Below are 20,565 nucleotides of genomic sequence, written 5' to 3' on the forward strand. Positions count from 1 at the left end.
AACTGTTGTTAACATCTTATTAATATAATCACTGCTATTTGAATAACTTGATAAAGTACGGTAAAACTTTGGTCATTAACAAATCCAACTCATCGCTGCCTAAAGCTCGTCTGCCAAGACTGATGTTACCTCCAGATAACTTACCGTTTATTTATGCTGTCCCAGTTTTGATCCTTTCTCAGATTTCATCTCTCTGCTACTGGTCTCCCTCCTCTGCAATTCCCACCACCACTTTCCCTAAACCTCTTTTCACAATCTTGAGATATCCATAACAAAGCTTAGTTACCCACCCTAACCCCCTTATTTTTGATTACACTACGGTGGAGTATCGTCAGACAGCTTGCAGTGCTAGAGGTGATAAATCTATGGGAAATGCTGTTGCTAATGGACAGTACACCACACTAACTGCAACTGCTCTGAGACTTTGGTGGCATTCTGTGATGACATCCATCAAAAAACATCTGTGCTGGATGTTCTCTAAGGTATCTCCTGTTGTGGGACTGCTCAGACAGAAAGAACAATAGGAGCCTGAAGGTAAGACATGCTAATAGGAGTAGGAATGAATTTTTTGAGCTAATTTCAATATTCTCAAAAGGAGGTGAGAGAGGAGTAAGTATATATTCTATAGCCACTCTGTTAGATATACCTGCTTATTAATGCAACTATCTAATGCAATGACTCAATGCATAAAAGCATGCAGACATGGTCAAGAGATCAGTTATTGTTCAGATCAAACAGGAGAATGGTGAAGAAATGTGACTTTAACTGTGGAATGATTGCTGGTGACAGATGGGGTGGTTTAAGTATCTCAGACACTACTGAGTGGCAGTTGTGTGGGCAAAGATGCCTTGTTAATGAGAAGTCAGAAAAAACTAGAAGCTAGACTTGTTCAAGCTGTCAGGAAGGTGACAGTAACTCAAATAACCACGTTTGGGGGGGGGGCTTTGTTGTTGCTTGCATGGTGGGTGGTGAGAATGCTGATGCTTTATGCTAGAATAAATGGGGGGGGGAGGAGAAAGAGTTGATGTTGCTTGTGCGTGGGAGGGGAGCAGGGGGCTTTGGGTTCTTACATTTTTCCTGTCATTCATTCTATGGGGAATTTCTTCTGTCTGTGAAGAGTAAGAATTTCAGGTTATAAATTCTCTGATACTAAATGAAACTGTTGAACTATTACAACTGTGGATTGCAGAACTGCATCGCTGAATGCACAACACAGTGAATGTTGAAGTGATGGGTACAGCAGCACAACAGCACACTGAGTTCCCCTCCTGTACCTAATAAAGTGATCATTGAGTCTAATTTTAAACAAAGTACTGGAGGAATTCAGCAAGTCAGGTCGCATCTACGAAGAGAAATAAACAGTTAATGTTTTGGGTTAAGATCCTTCATCTGGTAGTTCGGGCTAGGACCCGAGGATCTCAGCCCAAAATTCCAACTGTTTATTCCCTTCCGTAGAAGCTGCCTGACTTGTTGAATTCCTCCAACATTTCAGCATCTGCAGAATCTCTTGCTTGTTGGTACAATTCTCAGACCAGAATCAATGCAGTCGTATGTTCAATAGTTCTGGCCCATAGCTGCTTTTGGAGACAAAATTATTTGCCTAGTCAAATAAGGTGGTGTTAGCATAGCCACAAATGAATCAGCAAACTCCCAGGGGTTTGGGGTGAGGGCAGTGAAGTGCCAGCACCTTTAGAAAAACCTTGGAATTGGGCACAATATTGAGGGGGCAGGAAGTCCATCACTGAGCCTCACACCGTGGACAAAAATCACTATACTGCTAAACCAGACCCAGCAGATCTGTCTGATTGGGGAAGACATAGATGGAGAATTGGGAACACTGACCCAGACAGATGCTGTGTTCGGGGAGATCAGATTAATTGCTCTCTATTTGTTAATCTGTCTTTCACTGAGCCCCTGAAAACTGATACCATCATTCAGACATTGGTCATACCCCAGAATGTAGCCAACCTTCCTCCATTTCGGGCATTTCTGGTTTAATCCATCTCGCCAAGTGTCTAGAGGGAGATTAAAACCAATTATTTAACACAAGGGGCCATGTTTCACAGGAGCTTGTTACTCCAACAAATGCTGAGATGTTGATCATATTTTGTAGGTGGACACTTGTGTTTACTTGTACTTGCTCCTTGAGTTCTGCCCTGTTTTGCCTCCCACAGGACTGTTGCTGGACTTGCTAACTGTACTTCACACGGGCTCAAGAATGTCCACAAAGGCGGTCACAGCAAACTACATTGCTCACACTAGGAAGGCAGTGGAACAGCTGCGGATGGAGGCTGGCATCGACAGGATTAAGGTACCTTAGCAGTCCCAATTGGTCAAAAGATTATCTGGAGAATATGTCGGGGTAGTAGATGCTGGACAGTAGACTAATAGCAAAATACAGTAACAGTAACTGCAGAATTGGCAAGTGAAGATCAACACATAAATACTAGGTAGTACATTTTGGTGCAAAAATAGGCAGGTTACTGAATGACTGGGCAGGGTAGAGGAACAGAAAGATTTGGAGCACAGATACACAAATTACTTAAAACTGTACCATGGGTTAACGTAGCAATTAAAACTATCCAAACCAAGCACTGGGGTTTAAGAAAGGGGAAGGTACCATTAGCTGAGCGGATCTTAATTAGGCCACATGAGTACCATTAAGTTGTGGTGACAGTATTGTACAGTGTTGAATAGTGAGGGATAGACCAAGGAACAGGTGCTGACATTCAGTGATGGACTGGGTGAAAGGGAGCAGGGAGTCAGTGAGTGACTGTGGAAGGGGTGGACGATACTGATCTAGTAGTTCTGGACACATTGAGCAGAGGACACCCTGACCAATCCCAGCTGCAAGAGGAGGAGGATTGGGCATGGGGTCAGCAACTCCATCCCCATAAGAACCCAGAGCAACAGAAATACCAACAAAAGCTCCAAAGATCTATTCCCTGGGAGAGGAAGGATAAAAATAAACGGGCACAGGACAGAGAAATCTGGCGAGATGCTGTCCGCAGCCTATGCCCCCAGTATGGGTGATGGGCTTAAGAAGACAACACCCTGACTGTGTGGTTGTGGTGCAGCCTTCGACTGGCTCACTGATTTCCAGCAGAGAAGAATTTGGGATTAGATTCAAACTCAGTGGCAAATGCTGTAAAACAGGCAAAGGATTGTTAGTAATTCTGTAGGAAAAACAAAAATAAAATCAATGACAAATCTATCCAAGCAGAGAAGACATGTTCCTGGATTTTAAGGACTTTTTAAAAATCAGACAGCGGGTTACATTTTTAAACTTAATCCTAAAATCATCTCATTTCGGCACACTAATGTAGTGATTAGCACAACACCTTACAGTACAGGCAACCGGGGTTCAATTCCAGCCGCTGCCTACGAGGAGTTTGTATGTTCTCCCCATGGCACATGGGTTTCCTCCCAAAGTCCAAAGACTGACTGGTTGGTAGGTTAATTCGTCATTGTAAATTGTCCCATGATTAGGCTGGGGTTAAATCAGATACTGCTGGGCAGCGTGGCTCAAAGGCCCATTCCCTGCTGTATCTCAATAAATAAATTTCCAACTCGCAGTAATTCAGTACATTTTGAAGCTTGCTTCATCCTATTTTGTTCCATTCAAGCTACATGAAGTAAATTCTGATCAATTTCATACATCAGTCAAAAAACTGGTGTGGATATTGATCACAAGCGGGATATTGCTCCATCTTTCTTCACCACCTCTCTTCCTATCAGCACATTCTTTTCTACTCCTGTCACCCTATTTGTTTATCCAATGCCTCAAAAAGGTGGCATCCATCATTCAGAACCCCCATCACCCAGGGCATGCTCTCTTCTCATTGCTACTATCATGAGCTGGCACAGGAGCCTGAAGAGACACACTCATCATTTTAGGAAATTTCTTCCCCTCTGCCATCAGATTTCTGAATGGACAATAAACCCACGTACAATACCTCTTTTTATTTGTTTGCTCTTTTTGCACTACTTAATTTTTAAATATATTTGCGTTGCAATTCAGTATTTTTATGTATTGTAATGTACTGCTGCTGCAAAACAACAAATTTCACAACATATGCTAGTGATATTAGATCTGATTCTGAGTCCCCAGGAACATGACAGTACTATTCTCCTCAGTGACAGTCTTTGTGAAACAGTTCCACATTTCTCCTAAATTTCTAATGAGATTTGTTGGCTTTATGTTCTGCCAGGCTCCGGGGATGATTTTACTGTTGAGGGTTGGCGGGGGGGGGGGGGGGAGAAAAGGGAGGGAAAATGCTCATAATTAGTCATACTGTCTTGTACCAGAGATGAGAAAGTTAGGAGCTGCTGGTAAGCTGGACAATTTAACTACCAGGGGAACCAGCTCCAAGGCTGCTCCCTGCAAGATCAGCTGTGAAAGGTCTCAAGCACCACGACCTTAAGGCAACACACACAAAATGCTGGAGAACTCTGCAAGCCAGGCAGCATCGATGGAAAAGAGTTATGAGTCGACGTTTCAAGCCCAGACTTCATCAGGACTCATGACTTTAATCTCATTTTCATGGTCAATAACTTTGGATTGGGGAAGAGAAGTTTGAGTTAGGTGTATGTCTACCACCCCTCATGCTAGCATCACCCCATCTCTCTTTCTCTGACCTAATTTCTCTTCTAGGTTTCAAAAGCTGCAACAGACCTGATGAACTACTGCGAGGAACACACGACAAAAGACCCACTGCTGACAGGAATCCCAACCTCAGAGAATCCTTTCAAAGACAAGAAGCCTTGCATCATATTGTAGCCTTACTGACACATGTCGACACCCAGCACCTACCTGACATGCCCTGGAACCACAATCCATTCCTGCATTATCCTAATAGAATCAGCCTCTCATTCCTCATCATTTTGGGTAATGTATTCACCATCCTTTCAAAAGTGGGAGGTTGCAAAGGGAAAGGAGCTTGTCATAAGACTGAGGAGTGATGGCGGGAAAAAAAACTCTAGAAACATAGGAAATCACCCAAGCACAATTGTTGCAAATGTCAATTGTTTTATAGCTTGCCCAGAGAATTGAGTTGGAGTGGGAATGACACAGGGCCTTTGTGTCCTCCTACTTGCCCAGAATTTGACTGTTCACCTCAGACACTGCCCTGAGTACAGGCTGCATTCTGACATCAGCCTTGACGGCAGACCTAGTTAGCAAGGATTCTGGGGGCTGGGCAGAAACGCAGACAGAGGGGTGGGGGGGGGGCGCTGAGGCTGATGCAGTTTATAGGGATCAATTTTGATGCACAATTGTTGGAAATTAAAGGCTTTTGTCACATTTCATTCAGCTTCAGCCTTCTGTTTGTCATGACTGAGAGTGCTCCAGCAATAAGGAGCGAGAGGTGATGAGTTATTTGATTAGCATCTGCCCCAGTTTCCTCACGTTCCACAACAGCAGCAGGACCTCCCCAGTTCAACAGCAGCAGACTGAATCCAAAAGGTATCAAAGTGTCAGGGTGAGGAGGGATAACACGAAGATAATCAGACACTAAGATCCAGTTAATTATCCAGAATTTTATGTTGCTTCTCCAAGAAGGGTGAACAGGAAACATTTATTGTTAGAGAATGGTGGTGATGGAAAAGGGATGGGGAAGAATGCAAACTGGGTTGAGGAGTGAGGGTGTAGACACTGATGAATTGATACCAGCAAGAAGCTTCAAGATTATGACATGTCTAACCTGGAGCTGGGCTGTCTACTGGTGAAAATCAATACCAAAGGGCAAATTAAAGATAGGCATTGAATGGTTCTAAGGTCAATTTGCTCTTGTAGTGATAGAAATAGTATAGCAAGCTCACAAGAAGAGTGATGTGATCAGATAGAGTTTTATTGAATCCCATACAACAGTGTGACACACTCTCAATGCTGCCCCCTGCAGTGGATGTCACAACCCCACTGCTGTCCCACTGGCAACACAGCATACCCTCAGTGCAATAGTGTCTGCGGCTGACCTTCTGAATCTGAGGCATCTGTGAGAGCAGAAGGCCAAAAAAAAACACGCCTGTGGTCGGAACACGTCAGCTCTGGGCCCTGTGTGCACCTCTCCATGGGGTGTGGGTTATCCAGTGATGAGACACGGGACACAGTAACAGCCTGGGGATTCATCAGTGATTTCAGAAAATGCTGCAAATTAGGCAGCATCTGTAGAAAGACAAACAGAGCTAATGTTTCATGTAATATTAACTCTTCCTCTCTCCAGAAATACTGATAGCTGAGTGCTTCTAGCATTTTCCGATTATGTTTCAGATTTCTGTCATCTGCAGATTTTTGCTTTTCAGCACTTTCAATACTGTGTCCACTTGTGCTTTCACTGCAGTGTGGAGCAGGATAACCTCATTTATACAGTTACTCTCTGTGGGAAACTGAAGGCCCACAGCTCTGGAAAAGATTCAGGCCAGCAGTCAATGAGCTCGAGTAAGGTCACTTCCCTGTCATAGTTTGATCTCTTAACTAGTCAGCATCTCATTGTAGCCTCCTGTGCTCAATTACACCACGGTCCCTCCCGATGTTGTGTCACCAGTTAAGGGCTAGGGATGCAGTAAAGGAAGAGCACTTCTAATAGGACCCGATCTCTCCATTACACCTGATGTTGCAGCTCCGTGTCTCTGCCTCCATGCTGGAAGTAGAGTTCCACCACAGCGACATGTACAGGCACAAAAACTGCATACAGTGAACAGATATTCCAGAGCAATACACACAATGTGCTGGAGGATCTCAGCAGATTGGGCATGGGAATAAACGTCGTGTGTATTGCTCTAGATTGCCAGCATCTGCAATACCTCTTGAGCCTAGGGCATTGAACAGGACCAAGTACAGGACACTAATGTTCCTTTCCTCCTCCTCAGACTAAAGTGAACAAGTCTTGAATGCAGTTGGACAACTATTAAAACAAAGACGCTTACAAGTATTTAAATTTACAGCATTCTCTTATGTTAAGTTTCTTTCTGCTATTTGGGTACCATCTCCGCATCTTCGCCTCTTCCACTCACCAGCTCCACTTGAATATTGTTCAGAGCCATATCTTATCCGCAAAGAGATTTAGTCTCCACCTGATTCAAGCAAGGCTGGGCAATTGCCACACAGATCTGTCTTAGGCCAGAGTCTAGACAAACGGACAGCTTTTCTACCCTAAAATCGCAGCTCTCAGGGACGTCAGTTGGTGGAGGATTTGTGGCCTCATAGGGAGAAAAAAAAAAGTTGGGGTTCTGTTACCTAAATGATATCAAAGTGCCTGCCTTGAGCTCCAATCTCAGTTGACCAACCTTGTCCCAAAAAGGAGTGCTAAAGGAATCCATTCATGGATACATTTATCCAGTGTCTTTCGTAGCCTCAGAGAAATGAAGAACAATGGTGAAACCTATGCACAGATTCCAACCGACGCAAAGCCCCATTTCTCAGTAGGCTGTGCTGCCTGGGAAACTTGGCAACTGATTTGCACAAACCTGAACACCTCAAGTAACAAGATGTTGGATGGCCAGATAATGTGCCTCTGGAGTACTGGCTTAGAGGTTAATTTTTCCTAGGATAACGGGGAAAAGTCATAATACAATATGATAGGGTCTTTTTAAGAGTCTCCTGGACAGGTACGTGGAGCTTAGAAAAATAGAGGGCTATGGGTAACCCTAGGTAAGTGCATGTTCAGCAGAGCATTGTGGGCCGAAGGACCTGTATTGTGCTGTAGGTTTTCTATGTTTCTAAGGACACATTCAGATTGACTGGTTGATGATGCTGAAGTCGGTTCATCACGGTGAGACCCATAGCTCGTTCTGTGTACGGTGCCGTATACAAGGAAAAGTTCAGGTACCAGGATTGCATACAGGCAAATAGAACTAGCGTCAGAATTGCACGTCAGCAAGGATATGGTTTTTATGAACAACTAAGTCGGAGGCATTGCCACAGTTATTTTGAACCCACATGAAGAGCAGAGGGATCGTCCAAAACCACTGCACGACAGTGTCAGTCAATCTAGTTTATTGTGCTGAAGTCACTGGCGTAGGAATTAAACCCACAACTTTCTGATTCAGGCAGATGTGCTAACTTGCAGGTAAGGCAAAGATGAAGGGTAACTACCCGCACTAAATCCGTTTACAGAACAGGCACAATCCCTGTAATCCCAGAGGAAATGATTCACCAATGGAGAGGGAGAGGGGGGAGAAATGGAGGGTGGGAGTGAACTACATGGCCTGTAGTGTGATGCCATGGAACTTTACAGTGTGATTCTTCATCCAGATGTCAGCACAATCTCGAGTAAGAGTTGCTCTTCAGCGTACACAGCCTGAAAAACAGACAGAATGTCCACCATAAACATCCCACCACTGGTCACTTAACGTTTGAGGGTATCACCTTTCCCAGCCCACTGCTAAGCCCCTCACCAAAATAGGTGCATATTAAACATGCAGTTATAACTTCAGGTCTCTGAATGAGTGTCAAAGAAGCAGGTGGAAGGATCCCAGAACATTGATTGGAATTTCTGCAGGACGAAAAGTTGATCTAAACCAGAGTAGCGTCAAACTTTGGCATATAATGACAGGGCCATTAACTGACATCACAACCAGCTCTTGATGTCCAGTTCTGCTCTCTTAGCACCTTCCACTCCCAGAAAGAGAAAGGAGAGATTCAAGCAACAACAGGAAGAATATTAGTGTGTAAGTGTCTCATTCAATAGGAATTTAATGCATTAGGAAAATGATGGGGGTGTTGTCTGTAGTCATATGACGCCAGTGGAGGTTCTTACTGAAGATCCTGACACCACCTGTAGCCTTGCTGATGATGACAGGGGCTGAAGACCTCCTTGTGCTGCTCTTCAGAAACCAAAACACTGAGCTCAAGCCAATATCCTCATCACTTGGTCATTCTCCAGATCTCCACACACATGGATCCAGAAGCTGCTGCCAACACGTCCTTCTCCACACTTATCTGGAGCAGAGAACACCGTTCCAGCATTAGCAGAGGGTACACCCAATCCAAAATATACAGCTCTCCCCATGCCCTTTCTGCACAGAATTCTCTCCATTTCTACAGACACTCAGCCCTCCCTCACCCACTTGTGTAAACGTTCATGGGCTACCAACTAATTTATACCCACGCTCACCGCTCTCCCGCCTCATCTAGGAATTCTATGGATTGATTGATTAAAATGTGTCATTTCTGTCAAATCCAATCGGTGAGGATTTCGCTAGGCTGCCGGCAAGTGTCACCATGCTTCCAGTGCCAACACAGCATGCCCACAACTCACTAACCCTAATTGGATGTCTTTGGAGTTGGGGGGGGGAAGAGAAGGGGGAAACAAGAACACTTAAATGAAATCCACGTGGTCATGGGGAGAATATATCAACTTTACAGACAGCAACAAGAAGGAAACGCTGATCTTACAGCTGGCTGTTGTAGAGTGTTGCGCTTAACACTACGCTAACGTTGACACATTCACTGGCTCTTCTCGCAACTGCCTTGCAGGTGAATCAGGGATGTTGATTACCCTCACCAAGTGTGGCTTTTCCAGAGATCCCATCTCCTCTCACATTGTGAGGGACTTCGTAGATATCAATTCCCCCACCACTGCACACTGGTATGAGAATTTAAGGAATATTGAATCCCCTCTTCTTTTGCAATATGGAGAATGCAGGGATACTGACGTCCCTCCCATGCAATAACGGGATTTTGTGTAGCACCAGCCTCTTCCTCCCATTGCAGTAGAGTGCTGCAAAGGTACAAAATCCCATCCAAACCTACTTCAGGTTTGGAATCAATTTGAGCTGGCTTACTACTGAACTCACCCCAGCGTCCATTTTCCACATGGGTGAGTGCTAACAGAGCCTAGCCACACCTGGTCCTCACCAGACAGCCCAGTGGGAAGTAGGGGCAACTGATCTTCCCCTGCATGAGCCAAGAGACCCTAGATCCAAACCTGGTCTAACCCTAGCCAGACCTGACGCTCAGACAGCTCAGCAGGAACTGGTGGCATGCTGATCTGTCCCTGGATGAGCCAAAAGCCCCTAGATCAGGGGTTCCCAACCTTTCTATGCTGTGGTTCCAATACCATTACGCAAAGGGTCTGTGGACACCAGGTGGGAGCCCCTGCCCTAGATACTCTTCAAGTACGTAACACCAGAAGACAGAGGGGCAGAATTAGATCATTTGGCCCATCCAGCGCTCTGCCATTCCATTATGACTGACTGACTTAACCTTCTCAAACCCTACTCCTGCCTTCTTCCTGAAACCTTTGACGCCCTCACTAATCAAGAACCTATCAACATCCGCATTAAATATACCCAATGACGTCCTCCACGGCTGTCTGTGGCAATGAATTCCAGAGATTCTGGCTAAATATATCCTCATCTCTGTCTGTGCCCTCTGATCCTAGACTCCTCCAGCACAGCAAACATCCTCTCCACATCCACTCTAAGGTCTTTCAATGAGAGCGCCAGCCCCCCCCGCCCAACTCATTCTTCTAAACTCAAGCGAGTATGGGCCAAGAGCCATCACATTCCCCTCATACTTTAACCTTTTCTTCCTAGGATCATGATCCTCCTCTGAACCCTCACCTTCCACGGCTCCACCCTCTGCCCACATCATCAGTGTCTAAGACTATCATACTGAGAAACAGGCAGCAAGTAAGCACCAAACCTTAAGTACTGACTCAGGAGTAGCCACGTGCAGATATCGTACTCACCCCATTCACGACGTCATTGTGCGGTAAAGTGCAAATTGTGTGAGGTGGCGCCGTTGGCACGTGCACCTGTGGACAAAGTAACACATACAATTACAGAAACCCACCAGTAAATCAGAAGGGTGCTGGAGCTCTGGGTTGGGGCACAAACTTGGATAAACCACTTGCAGTGCTCTCTCTAGGGTGCGCGCGCGCTTACACATCTTTCGCTACTAGCGCACAAAAGGTTGTCACCCTCTATCACGTTGGCATGTTAAATATATTTCACAATCATACACACTCACATTTCCTTTTCTGGTTTCTGATGCGGACAGTGTTGGCAATGTAGAGTTTGCAATGACTTGTCTGCAGATTTTAGAACTGGCTTATTTATACTTTTCACTCAAGAAGCAAATGGCGTGAAGCTCAAAAGAATTGTCAGTTTCTTTAAAGCGGAATGGCTTAATGAAACAGTAGAAACTGCTACACTGAAAACAATGAACAACAAATTGGACTTGGAAGATTATTGTCGTTATAACAGCTTCAGGTTTACTTTCACTTAAATATTCAGTGTGCACCTGTTGTCGTCACTGGGCAAAAATTGCACAGCACAAGATTTTTGCACACACTGAGATTACAAATTAGAGGGAACATTGACCACGTGTTCTGCTGCCAGAGAGGGGAAGATCTAACCAGCGTTTGCAGTAAGAGGGCCAGAGAAAAGTTTCCCAAGGCCAAACTAAACAGAACAATCTTAACACCAGGAGGTAGTCACTGAATTTATTTTATCACAAACTGTCTTCCAAAATATGAAGATTTTTGGAATGAGTTTAATAGATTATCTCCAAGAGGACCACAACCTTGTTGTGGTTGGAAAGTTGTGTGCCTCAATGACCTGAAGAACTACGTTGGCTGATGTGAGGGTGAGTTTTAGCTTTTGGTAGGGTCACCCATGCCCAACAGATCAAAGGGTAGAGGCCAGACTAAAAGTGGTCTACCATTTCTCCAGGTTCAGGGGTTCAGCTTAGGGCTAACAACCCTGACTGGTCAAAATAAATTGTTGTGGAAACTCCAGTGAAGAATCCTTCTATATAGACAGAGATGGAGGACTTTCATTGTTGCCCTAAATGACTGTGGTGTAACGGGCAGTAAGTTAATAGGTTATGAAACTAATGAATTTAGAATTAAAAAAAGACCAGTCAGGATTTAGCTGAATGGTATAGTATATCTGGAAGAACTGAATGGCTACCACTTGCTCCCTTGGAACCAGCCTTCACGATTCGTAACCTGATTCCACAGACAAGGTTCCAGGTCCTGAATGATATCTCACTATGAGTTGTCATGATGAGTTCATTAGGACTTCCAGATATAATAAATCCTCTGTGGTTTCTGATATCTTACACCAATGTTAGCCACCAATAGGAAACAAGATTAATCTGTGCCCTTTCTATTATTTGGGAATTAGGGTTAAATGAACAGATTAACTGATTTTATCTACAAAGGCTGTTGTAATGTAAAATACAAGGAATAGTACTTTCATACTCTGTTATCCTCCTCCAAGAGGGCCACCTTTTCTGATTGGAAAGTTGTGTGCCTCAATAACCTGGAGAACTATGGTATCTGGTGTGAGGGCCTTGTGTTTTGGCTTTTGGTAGGGTCACCCATGCCCAACAGGTCAAAGAGTAGAGGCCAGATTAGGAGTGGTCCACCAGACCTCAGGTTCAGGGTTTAGCTCAGGGCTAACAGCCCTGATTTGATAAAATAAAATTATTATGGAAACAGCAATGAAGAATCCTTCTACATCCGAGTGCGATGGTATTCCTGAGTCTCCACCTGGGACTTGCAAGACCAACAGCGGTGAAAACTGAGAGAAGCTAATGACCCGGTAAAAGAAGCCCTAAATGGAGCACCTAAACGGCAGTAAAATAAAACTGTTACTCTACAGGAGGGCCATTCAGCCCATTGTGCTCATCCCAGTCTCAACGCTGTCCAGTCAAGACGAGGGAGCCAAGTAGTAAAAGATTGATAGATAGATATACTTTATTGATCCCGAGGGAAATTTGGTTTCGTTACAGCCGCACCATCCAAGAATAGAACATAAATATAGCAATACAAAAACCACAAACAATCAAACAACAAAAAGCAAACTATGCCAGATGTAAAATAAGTCCAGGACCAGTCTATTGGCTCAGGGTGTCTGACCCTCCACAGGACATGATGGTACATGAAGCGAAACTATGCTAACCAGCTCAGGCACCTACCTTAAGAGTTTTATCCATTGAACAAGTGTACAGGGTGCCTACAGAATGTCTGATTCCTGTAAGCTGGGAACGATGGCCAACATTGAAGCACTGGGGAGAAAAGCAGAATCATTAATTGAGAGAGACAAGATTAGTCTCAACACTCCATGAAAAATCATTTCTTTTTCCACCATTCCCAAATCCATAACCCATAGGCAATTTACACTCAGAAATGCTCCATCAGCACACACAACTCTCCCTTATTGCCAAACACAACAATGAAAAAAATGTATAGGGCCTTACCTTGACATGTTGGAATTTACCATCCTGTTGGTCGAAGATGTGGACCAAGCCCCACCTGTCCCCGGCCCAAAGCTCACCACGTTCATATGACATGCTCAACAGGTAAGAATCAAACTGAGAGAAGGAGATAAAAGCAAGTGGTATTAGACACTTCAGTGTTGGGAAAGGAATGCTGTCTACTCTATCCATGCCTCGTATAACCTTATAAAACCCTATCAGATCACCCCTCAGCCTCTGCCACTCGTGATAGCACAAGCCCTCAAATCCAGGCAGCATCCTGGTAAACCTCTTCCACACCCTCACCATCAAACTGGGGCAACCACAACCGTATGCAGTACTCCAGATGCTGCCTAATTAGAATTTTATGAAGCTCCAACATAACTTCCTTGCTTTTGAACTCAATGCCTTGACAAAATAAAGGCAAGCATGCCATAAGCCTTCATAACCACCCTATTAAGATATGTAGCCACTTCCAAGGAGCTATGAACTTGGACCCCAAGCTCCCTCTGCTCATCATCTGTTGAGAGTCTTGCCTTCAGCAGTGTTCCATCCCTTTACATTTGACCTACCAAGTTGCAACACTTCATATTTCGTCAGCTTAAGTTCCATCTGCCATTTCTCCGCCCAGATCTATGGGGCAGACACCTTTTGACCCACTGAGTCTGCAACAATCATCAAGCACCTATCAACACTAATCAGGCTCTGATCTTATTTTATTCGCAATATTCCCTTCATCTTTCGTCCAAAACCACTGCACTTAACTACCACTTGCTGTAAGTTGCCGCCGATCAATCAATCCACACACCTTTGGAGACTGCAGCACCCAGGGAAACCCACACGGTCACACAGAATTACTTGCAGAGTGCACACGCGTACACACAACAATGGACATCAGGGTTGAATCCAGGTCAGTGGAGGTGTGAGGCAGCAGCTCAACTAGCTGTGCCACTGTGGCATTCTCGGTTCAATGGTACTTGGAACCACTGCTCTGCATATTATTACTCACAATAACTGGAGCTGGAGGAGTGGTGGCTTTGGCAAGTGCAGCACTCTATAGAGTTGATTGACAAGGTACTGACAGGTTAGACACCTGAAGGCCATTCCTTTCAGACAAGGAGTCTACTAATTGGGCACATGGCCTCAGGATCAAATCACATTTAGAAATGAAGGGTGAAGTTCTTCTGCAGAGTCTAACGATACTCGTATGGAGAGTAAATTCAAAGCTGACATTGGTAGATCCGTGGACTCAATAGAACATAGTATTACAGCACAGGAACAGGTCCTTCAGCCCACAATGTAGTGCCAACCCAATTAAATTAATAACCAAATGGTCAATTAAACTACACAACATCCATTTCCCTCTCACTCACGTGCTTATCGAAATACCTCTTAAAAATACTCAATGTATTTGCCTCTACCATCACCCCAGGCAGCGTATTACATGCAGTCACCACTCCTTATGTTAAAAAAAAACCTTATCCCTCACACCTCCTTTGAAATTACCCCCTTACCTTCAATACATGCCCTCTTGTATTAGACATTTCAACCCTGGGAAACAGATACTGTCAATCCTATCTATGCCTCTCATAATCTTATAAACCTCTATCAGATCTCCCCTCAGACTCTGCCACTCAGAAGAAAACAATCCGTTTGTCCAACCCCTTGTGATAGCACCTGCCCTCCAACCAAGGCAGCATCCTAGTAAACCTCTTCTGCACCCTCTCCAAAGCCTTAACAACCTTCCTACAATGGGGTCACCTGAACCATATACAATACTCTGGACATGGCTTAATTAGAATTTTATGAAGCTGGATCATAGCATCCTGGCTCTTGACTCAATGCCTCAACTAATAAAGACAAGTATGCTTTATGCCTTCTTAACCACCCCATTAACCTGTACGGCCACTTTTTGGAAGCAATGAACTTCGACCCCAAGATCCCTCTGCTCATTAACATTATTAAGGGTCTTGCCTTCAAGCGTTCTGTCTCGTTACATTTGACTTACTAAGGTGCAACACTTCATATTCTGCCGGCTTAAACACCATCTGCCATTTCTCAACCCACATCTGCAACTGCCAGTTTTCTACACTATGCACAACTCCACCAACCTTCGTATCATCTGCAAACTTACTAACTGACTCTTCTACACTTTCAGCCAAATCAGTCATGTGAGTGGTTTATGAATCAGCTTTGCGGCCACCCTGTTCCTACATAGTGTGTGAGTGAATGGGGAGAGCAGGGAGGTGATGGCGAATGGACCCAAGGGGCGTGGGTGCCCTGGTGGGGTCAAAAGCAGGCTGATAGGCGACAACACATACCTGTAGCCTTTGTAGAACATGATTAGTTCTGCGATCTACTACCACCAGGGTCCTGTCCTCACTACTAGACAGTACAAAATGATCATCAGCTGCCAGGGAGAGAACAGCACTGGAGTGTAGTTTCCATCTGGCCACCACTGGGTTATCGACTGTGGAATGGAGGGCACAGTGCAATTAAACAAATACCGACTTACCCACAGCAAACTATCAAAATGATACACATCACTGCTCAAACCAGCACCTACATGAGATTGCCTACTGTGTGCGAATCAGGAGGAGGAGGGATAAATTCTACCCCTTCCCCCATCAGTAGAAAGCACATACTGACCTCGTGGATCATACACGGTGACCAGTTTATCATATGATCCTGCTACCAGGACGTCGGGAAGATACACCAAACAGAGCACAGCCGCTTTTCCGCTGTGGAAATAAAATCTCAGTCAGCAATACATCAGTTCGTATTACACATCCTGCTGCCTCACATTTCCTAACCGCACCATAAGGGGGCAGGTCAGACACTGATTTGCCTCGTCTACCCCTCCCATGCCACCCAGTGGCTCAGGAACACATCTTTACCTCTGGTCTCTCAGTAAAGAGCATTCTCTTACGGGAAAATTACATTCTGTTGTTACCGCATATCCACATGTACATGGCAAGGACTTAGCACAAAATCGGTTGGGGAGCTTATGCCCACAAGTGCAGTGTAAACTCCAATGCTTCCTACAGGAGCCAACTCCTGGACTGATACACAAGTTAAAATTTATCTGACTGTGTGTGTGTGTGTGTGTGCGCGTGTGCGCACACACACACAAACAAATGAAACAACATTCCCCCAGACTATGGTACACCCACATCACATTAACCCAAATATGCTCATAAATAAGTTAATAAAATTCAAAATGCACAACACAGATAAACAGTAAACAGCTCGCAATCCTAATGACGAGACCTCCTTGGTGACAGAATATTCACTAATCTCACAGCCTGAGGGAAGAAATTATTACCCAGCCTGGCAGTCCTAATCTTAACGCCTCTGCACCTCTTTCCTGATGGTAGTGGGTCAGAGAGATTGTGGGATGGGTGGTAGGGATCCTCAACAAGGATCCTCCCTCCTGACAGTTGTAGGTCAAAGAGTGAGTGGGATGGGTGGTGGGGATTCCCAACAATGATTCAGGCTCTTTATCTGCAACGCTCCCAGTAAACGTCACAAATGGGGAGGGGGGAGGGAAGAGGGAGACCACAGTGATCCTCTCAGCCATTTTTACAATCCTCTTTAATGCCTTGTGGTCTGATTCCTTGCAGCTTCCATACCACACGATAATGCAGGCAGACAGGACACTCCATGGTGCTCCTGTAAAAAAGTTGTTAGAAAGGGGCCGGGGAGCCTTGCATATCTCAATCTCCTCGGAAAGCGTAGATGCCGCTGTGCTTTCTCGAGTAGTGAGGTGGTGTTTGGGACCAGGTTAGATCGCCTGTTATGTGCACACCAAGAAACTTTGTGCTCTTCACTCTATCCATGACAGACATCGATGTGCAATGGGGAGTGGTCAACATGTGCCTTCCTGAAGTCCCCCACAGACATTTCTTTTGTCTTATCCACATTGAGACTTAGGTTGTTGTTCTCACAACACTCGACAAGCCTCTCTACCTCCTCTGTTTGCCGACTCATCATCGTTGCTGAAGAGGCCAACCACTGTAGCATCAATGCACTTGATGATGCGGTTTGAGCTGGATCTGGCAATGCAGTCGTGAGTCAGCTGCATGAACAGCAGTGGGCTGTCTGCACAGCCCCTGGGGGCACCAGTACTCCGTGATGAAGCTTGAGAATTTACTGCAAACTCGGACTGAATGAGCTCTTTCCGTCAAGAAGTCCAAGATCCATTCAAAGGGGCATCGAGTCCCAACAAAGACCATTTACCCACCAGCCCCTGAGGGATGATTGCATTAAACAGCGAGCTGATGTTGATGAACGGTATCTCAGTGTATGAGGCATTGTTTTCCGGGTAGGACAGGACGGAGTGGAGGGCCGAGGCTATGGCATCATCAGTGGACCAGTTTGAGTGGTAGGCAAACTGGAAAGGGTCCAATGTAGCAGGAAGGTGGAATTTTACACAACCCATCACCAGCCTCCCAAAGGACTTCATGATTGTTGAGGTCACTGTCACTAAGTGGTAATTGTTTTGGCCAGTTACCGTCGCTCTCTCGGGCACTGAAATGATGGTGGCTGCATGAAGCTTGTTATGGTTTGCACGCCTTGTCACATGCGCATGTCCCTGGTGTCACAAAGATGTCTGTGAATTTCCTATGAGTACTCACGCTTTGCTTTCCTAATGGCACTGAGCAGCATATCCCATTTTCCTGGAATATTCTGGTGGAAGCAGGGAGGCACGCAGTATGAACATTCAGCAAGTGTGCTGACTGTGAGCCAGGGTGATGCAAGTGTCTGATAGCCTCCACATCGTGGAAAACTGAAGAATCACACAGCCACTCAACTCATGCTCTCAGTTTACTCATCTCCTAAATCAGGAATCAAGAATGAGATGGAAAGCAATGAAGCCAAGACATGTGCGGACCATCCTCTGACACCTGGAACGATGAGCAACAGCACTGGCTGCTTTGAGAGTCATAGAAAAGTACAGCACAGAAACAGGCTCTTCGACCCATCTAGCCCATGCTGAAAACATTTAAACTGCCTACCCCCATCAACCTGCACCAGGACCATAAGCCCTCCATACCCCTATAATCCAAGTACCTACCCAAACTTCGCTTAAACTTCGAAATCAAGCGCGTACGCACCACTTATGCTGACAGCTTTTTCCCACACTCACGCCATCCTCTGTGTGAAGAAGTTTCCCCTCATGTTCCCTTTAAACTTTTCACCTTTCTCCCTTAAAACTATTTCATTGTCTTTTGGAATATGAATGGGAAGCACAGGCTGGTGGTGTGTGCAGTAATGCCTCTTGGGGCACCTATATCCCAACTTTCCCGAGACAACCAGTGAAGTGGAATGCTAGAAACAGTGAATGACTAGCACCACTTCAGTGGGTTGGGGTCTAACCTCCCACTGTCACACAATGTTACTTCACTCACACCTCCACTCCCTAGACATAGCCGTTACCTCATATCTCGGACTGCTGCACCATCTGAAGCCATGTCCCAGAGCTTGACACTGCTGTCCCACGATCCAGAGCACAGCATATTGTCCTGGGCTGCGAGAGCCCAGACCCAGCCCTGCAACAAGAGCAGAGATTGGGTGGCACCAATGAGGCAGAGCTAATAGAATCAAAAAAACAAAACAACCCACTCAGAGCCAGAGCATTTCTACAGTGCTTTTCACCTCAGGATATTTAATAGTGCTCCATTAGTTTAGATCTGCAGTCTCTGTTATAAGGTAGGAAAAGTGGTTCTCAAAATATGCACATCAAGCTCTCATAAAAAGCAAAATCACTCTGACCAAAGTAATTTTGAGTTAATAGAACGAGTTGGAAAAACTCAGCAAGTCAGGCAGTAACTGTGGAAAAACAGTAAAAAAAAAACCCTCCCTCTCCTAGTTCTGATAAAGGATCTCGGACTTGAACAAAACCGTTCTTCTTTCCCCAGATGCTGCCTTACCTGCTGAGCGCTTACTGCACTATTGTTTTTTTTTTAACTTCAGGGTTGATTGATGTTTGAAATCTTTACTCTTCTTCCACTGGTAGCCATCAGATGTTTAATGTTCAACTGACAGAACAGAGTGTTTATTGCCTCAACTAAATTCACCTCCTCTAACCGGCTTCTCTCCTCCCTCACCCCTCTGTCCTTTTCCACCTTAAGGCTCCTCACTGAGTACAATTCACTACAGCCCTACAGAATCTCATACTGCAGACTGAGCAGGAGTCTGGCTCAGGGATGGTCTCCCTGACCAGAGGAAACACAAAATTCTGAGGCTGATAAGATCACTGTTGGGTATATAGATTGTGTAAAATTCCCGGTTATAGATTTTTAAAGCTGGCATCCTCACCCTGTGAGTTCCCTGTTGTTCACGTCCAAGAGTTTTCACCAGAACCTTCTCATCGTCCTGGGACAAACGCCTTAGGTCCCAGATGTTAACGTTCCGATCCCTGGATCCCGAAATACAGAGTGAAGCGTTCTGAGAAACATGGAGACGCAGGGATGGTTAAATATTGTGTGTGCTGACAGAGACAACAGAAAGAGGGAGAGAGACAGAGAGATAAAGAGAAATAGACATGGACAGAGCCACAAAAAGACAAAGACAGGCAGAGACATGGAGAGGAAAATGCAGACATCAATAAAGGCTGACAGACAGGAGAAGAGTGAGAGACAGAAACTGGAAAACGGAGGCATATAGAATGAGGGAGGGAAGGCTGGGGAGGGTCGGGGGGGGGGGGGACAGAGGAGAAGCATCAGCAGTCATAGGTGTGGCTTTGCTAGGATCAGCTGCTGAGCACGTGGACAAGACCTGGAGCATTACCTGAATCAGCAGCACACAATCCACCGAGGCAAAGTGCCCATCGTTCAGTGTAAAATGCTCCACCTTGGGATTGGTGCCTGACCAATGGGAAAGATGTTCTTCAAGCTCAATGCATGCAGTTGGCCAATCAAATTCTTTACCTATTAAAAAAAGGAATGAATGAAATGAATCAGAATTAAGTCTGCCTGAATTTCACCCACTGGTCCCACTGAGTTTAGTCTCTTCTCTCTCATACCTCGTCTCCCTACCAGGTTTAGAGACAGCCCCATTCCATGTCCCATTGCTTAAGAACGTAGCTTGTACTCTTCCCAAACTCTGACCTTATCCTGAAATCTCACTCCTTGTCATTTCCACCTTCCTTCTCCTCTAAAGTTCATCCCCTGCCATCTGTCCCTGATGTTCCTCTCCCTGATCTCAACAGTTTGGAGCTTGTGTCTCTGAACTTGTGAATATTTGAATATTTTCTCAGCTCTTCTTGGATGTTCTCCGAATACACTTGCCGAGCCTGGACACCCTTTCCAACACACCTCTAAGTACATACATGTCACTCTTTGAAACCCTGAGAC

The 20,565-nt window shown here is 45.2% G+C and overlaps 1 protein-coding gene and 1 pseudogene across 6 annotated transcripts in view; one reads left to right on the plus strand and one right to left on the minus strand.

Annotated features, from left to right (window-relative positions):
* The first annotated feature begins 455 nt into the window (after window positions 1-455).
* On the plus strand, window positions 456-5,210 carry LOC134339480 (guanine nucleotide-binding protein G(I)/G(S)/G(O) subunit gamma-7-like; annotated as a pseudogene).
* Window positions 5,211-5,274: 64 nt separating this feature from the next.
* The window catches only part of fbxw9 (F-box and WD repeat domain containing 9), a 38,718-nt gene continuing 23,427 nt past the window's right edge, over window positions 5,275-20,565 (minus strand). For 5 of the 6 annotated variants that reach the window (XM_063035654.1, XM_063035656.1, XM_063035652.1 and 2 more), the window contains exons 4-12: window positions 20,000-20,139; window positions 19,529-19,657; window positions 18,647-18,759; window positions 15,857-15,948; window positions 15,529-15,677; window positions 13,211-13,324; window positions 12,929-13,018; window positions 10,692-10,757; window positions 5,275-8,938 (exon numbers count right to left, since the gene is read on the minus strand). In XM_063035654.1, coding sequence (XP_062891724.1) covers window positions 8,864-8,938; window positions 10,692-10,757; window positions 12,929-13,018; window positions 13,211-13,324; window positions 15,529-15,677; window positions 15,857-15,948; window positions 18,647-18,759; window positions 19,529-19,657; window positions 20,000-20,139 — 968 coding nt within the window. In that variant the 3' untranslated portion in view covers window positions 5,275-8,863. The remainder of the gene's footprint in view (window positions 8,939-10,691; window positions 10,758-12,928; window positions 13,019-13,210; window positions 13,325-15,528; window positions 15,678-15,856; window positions 15,949-18,646; window positions 18,760-19,528; window positions 19,658-19,999; window positions 20,140-20,565) is intronic. The other variant, XR_010016372.1, reaches the window with a different exon arrangement.

Source organism: Mobula hypostoma, chromosome 29, assembly GCF_963921235.1.
Source record: "Mobula hypostoma chromosome 29, sMobHyp1.1, whole genome shotgun sequence".
NCBI classification, from domain to species: domain Eukaryota; kingdom Metazoa; phylum Chordata; class Chondrichthyes; order Myliobatiformes; family Myliobatidae; genus Mobula; species Mobula hypostoma.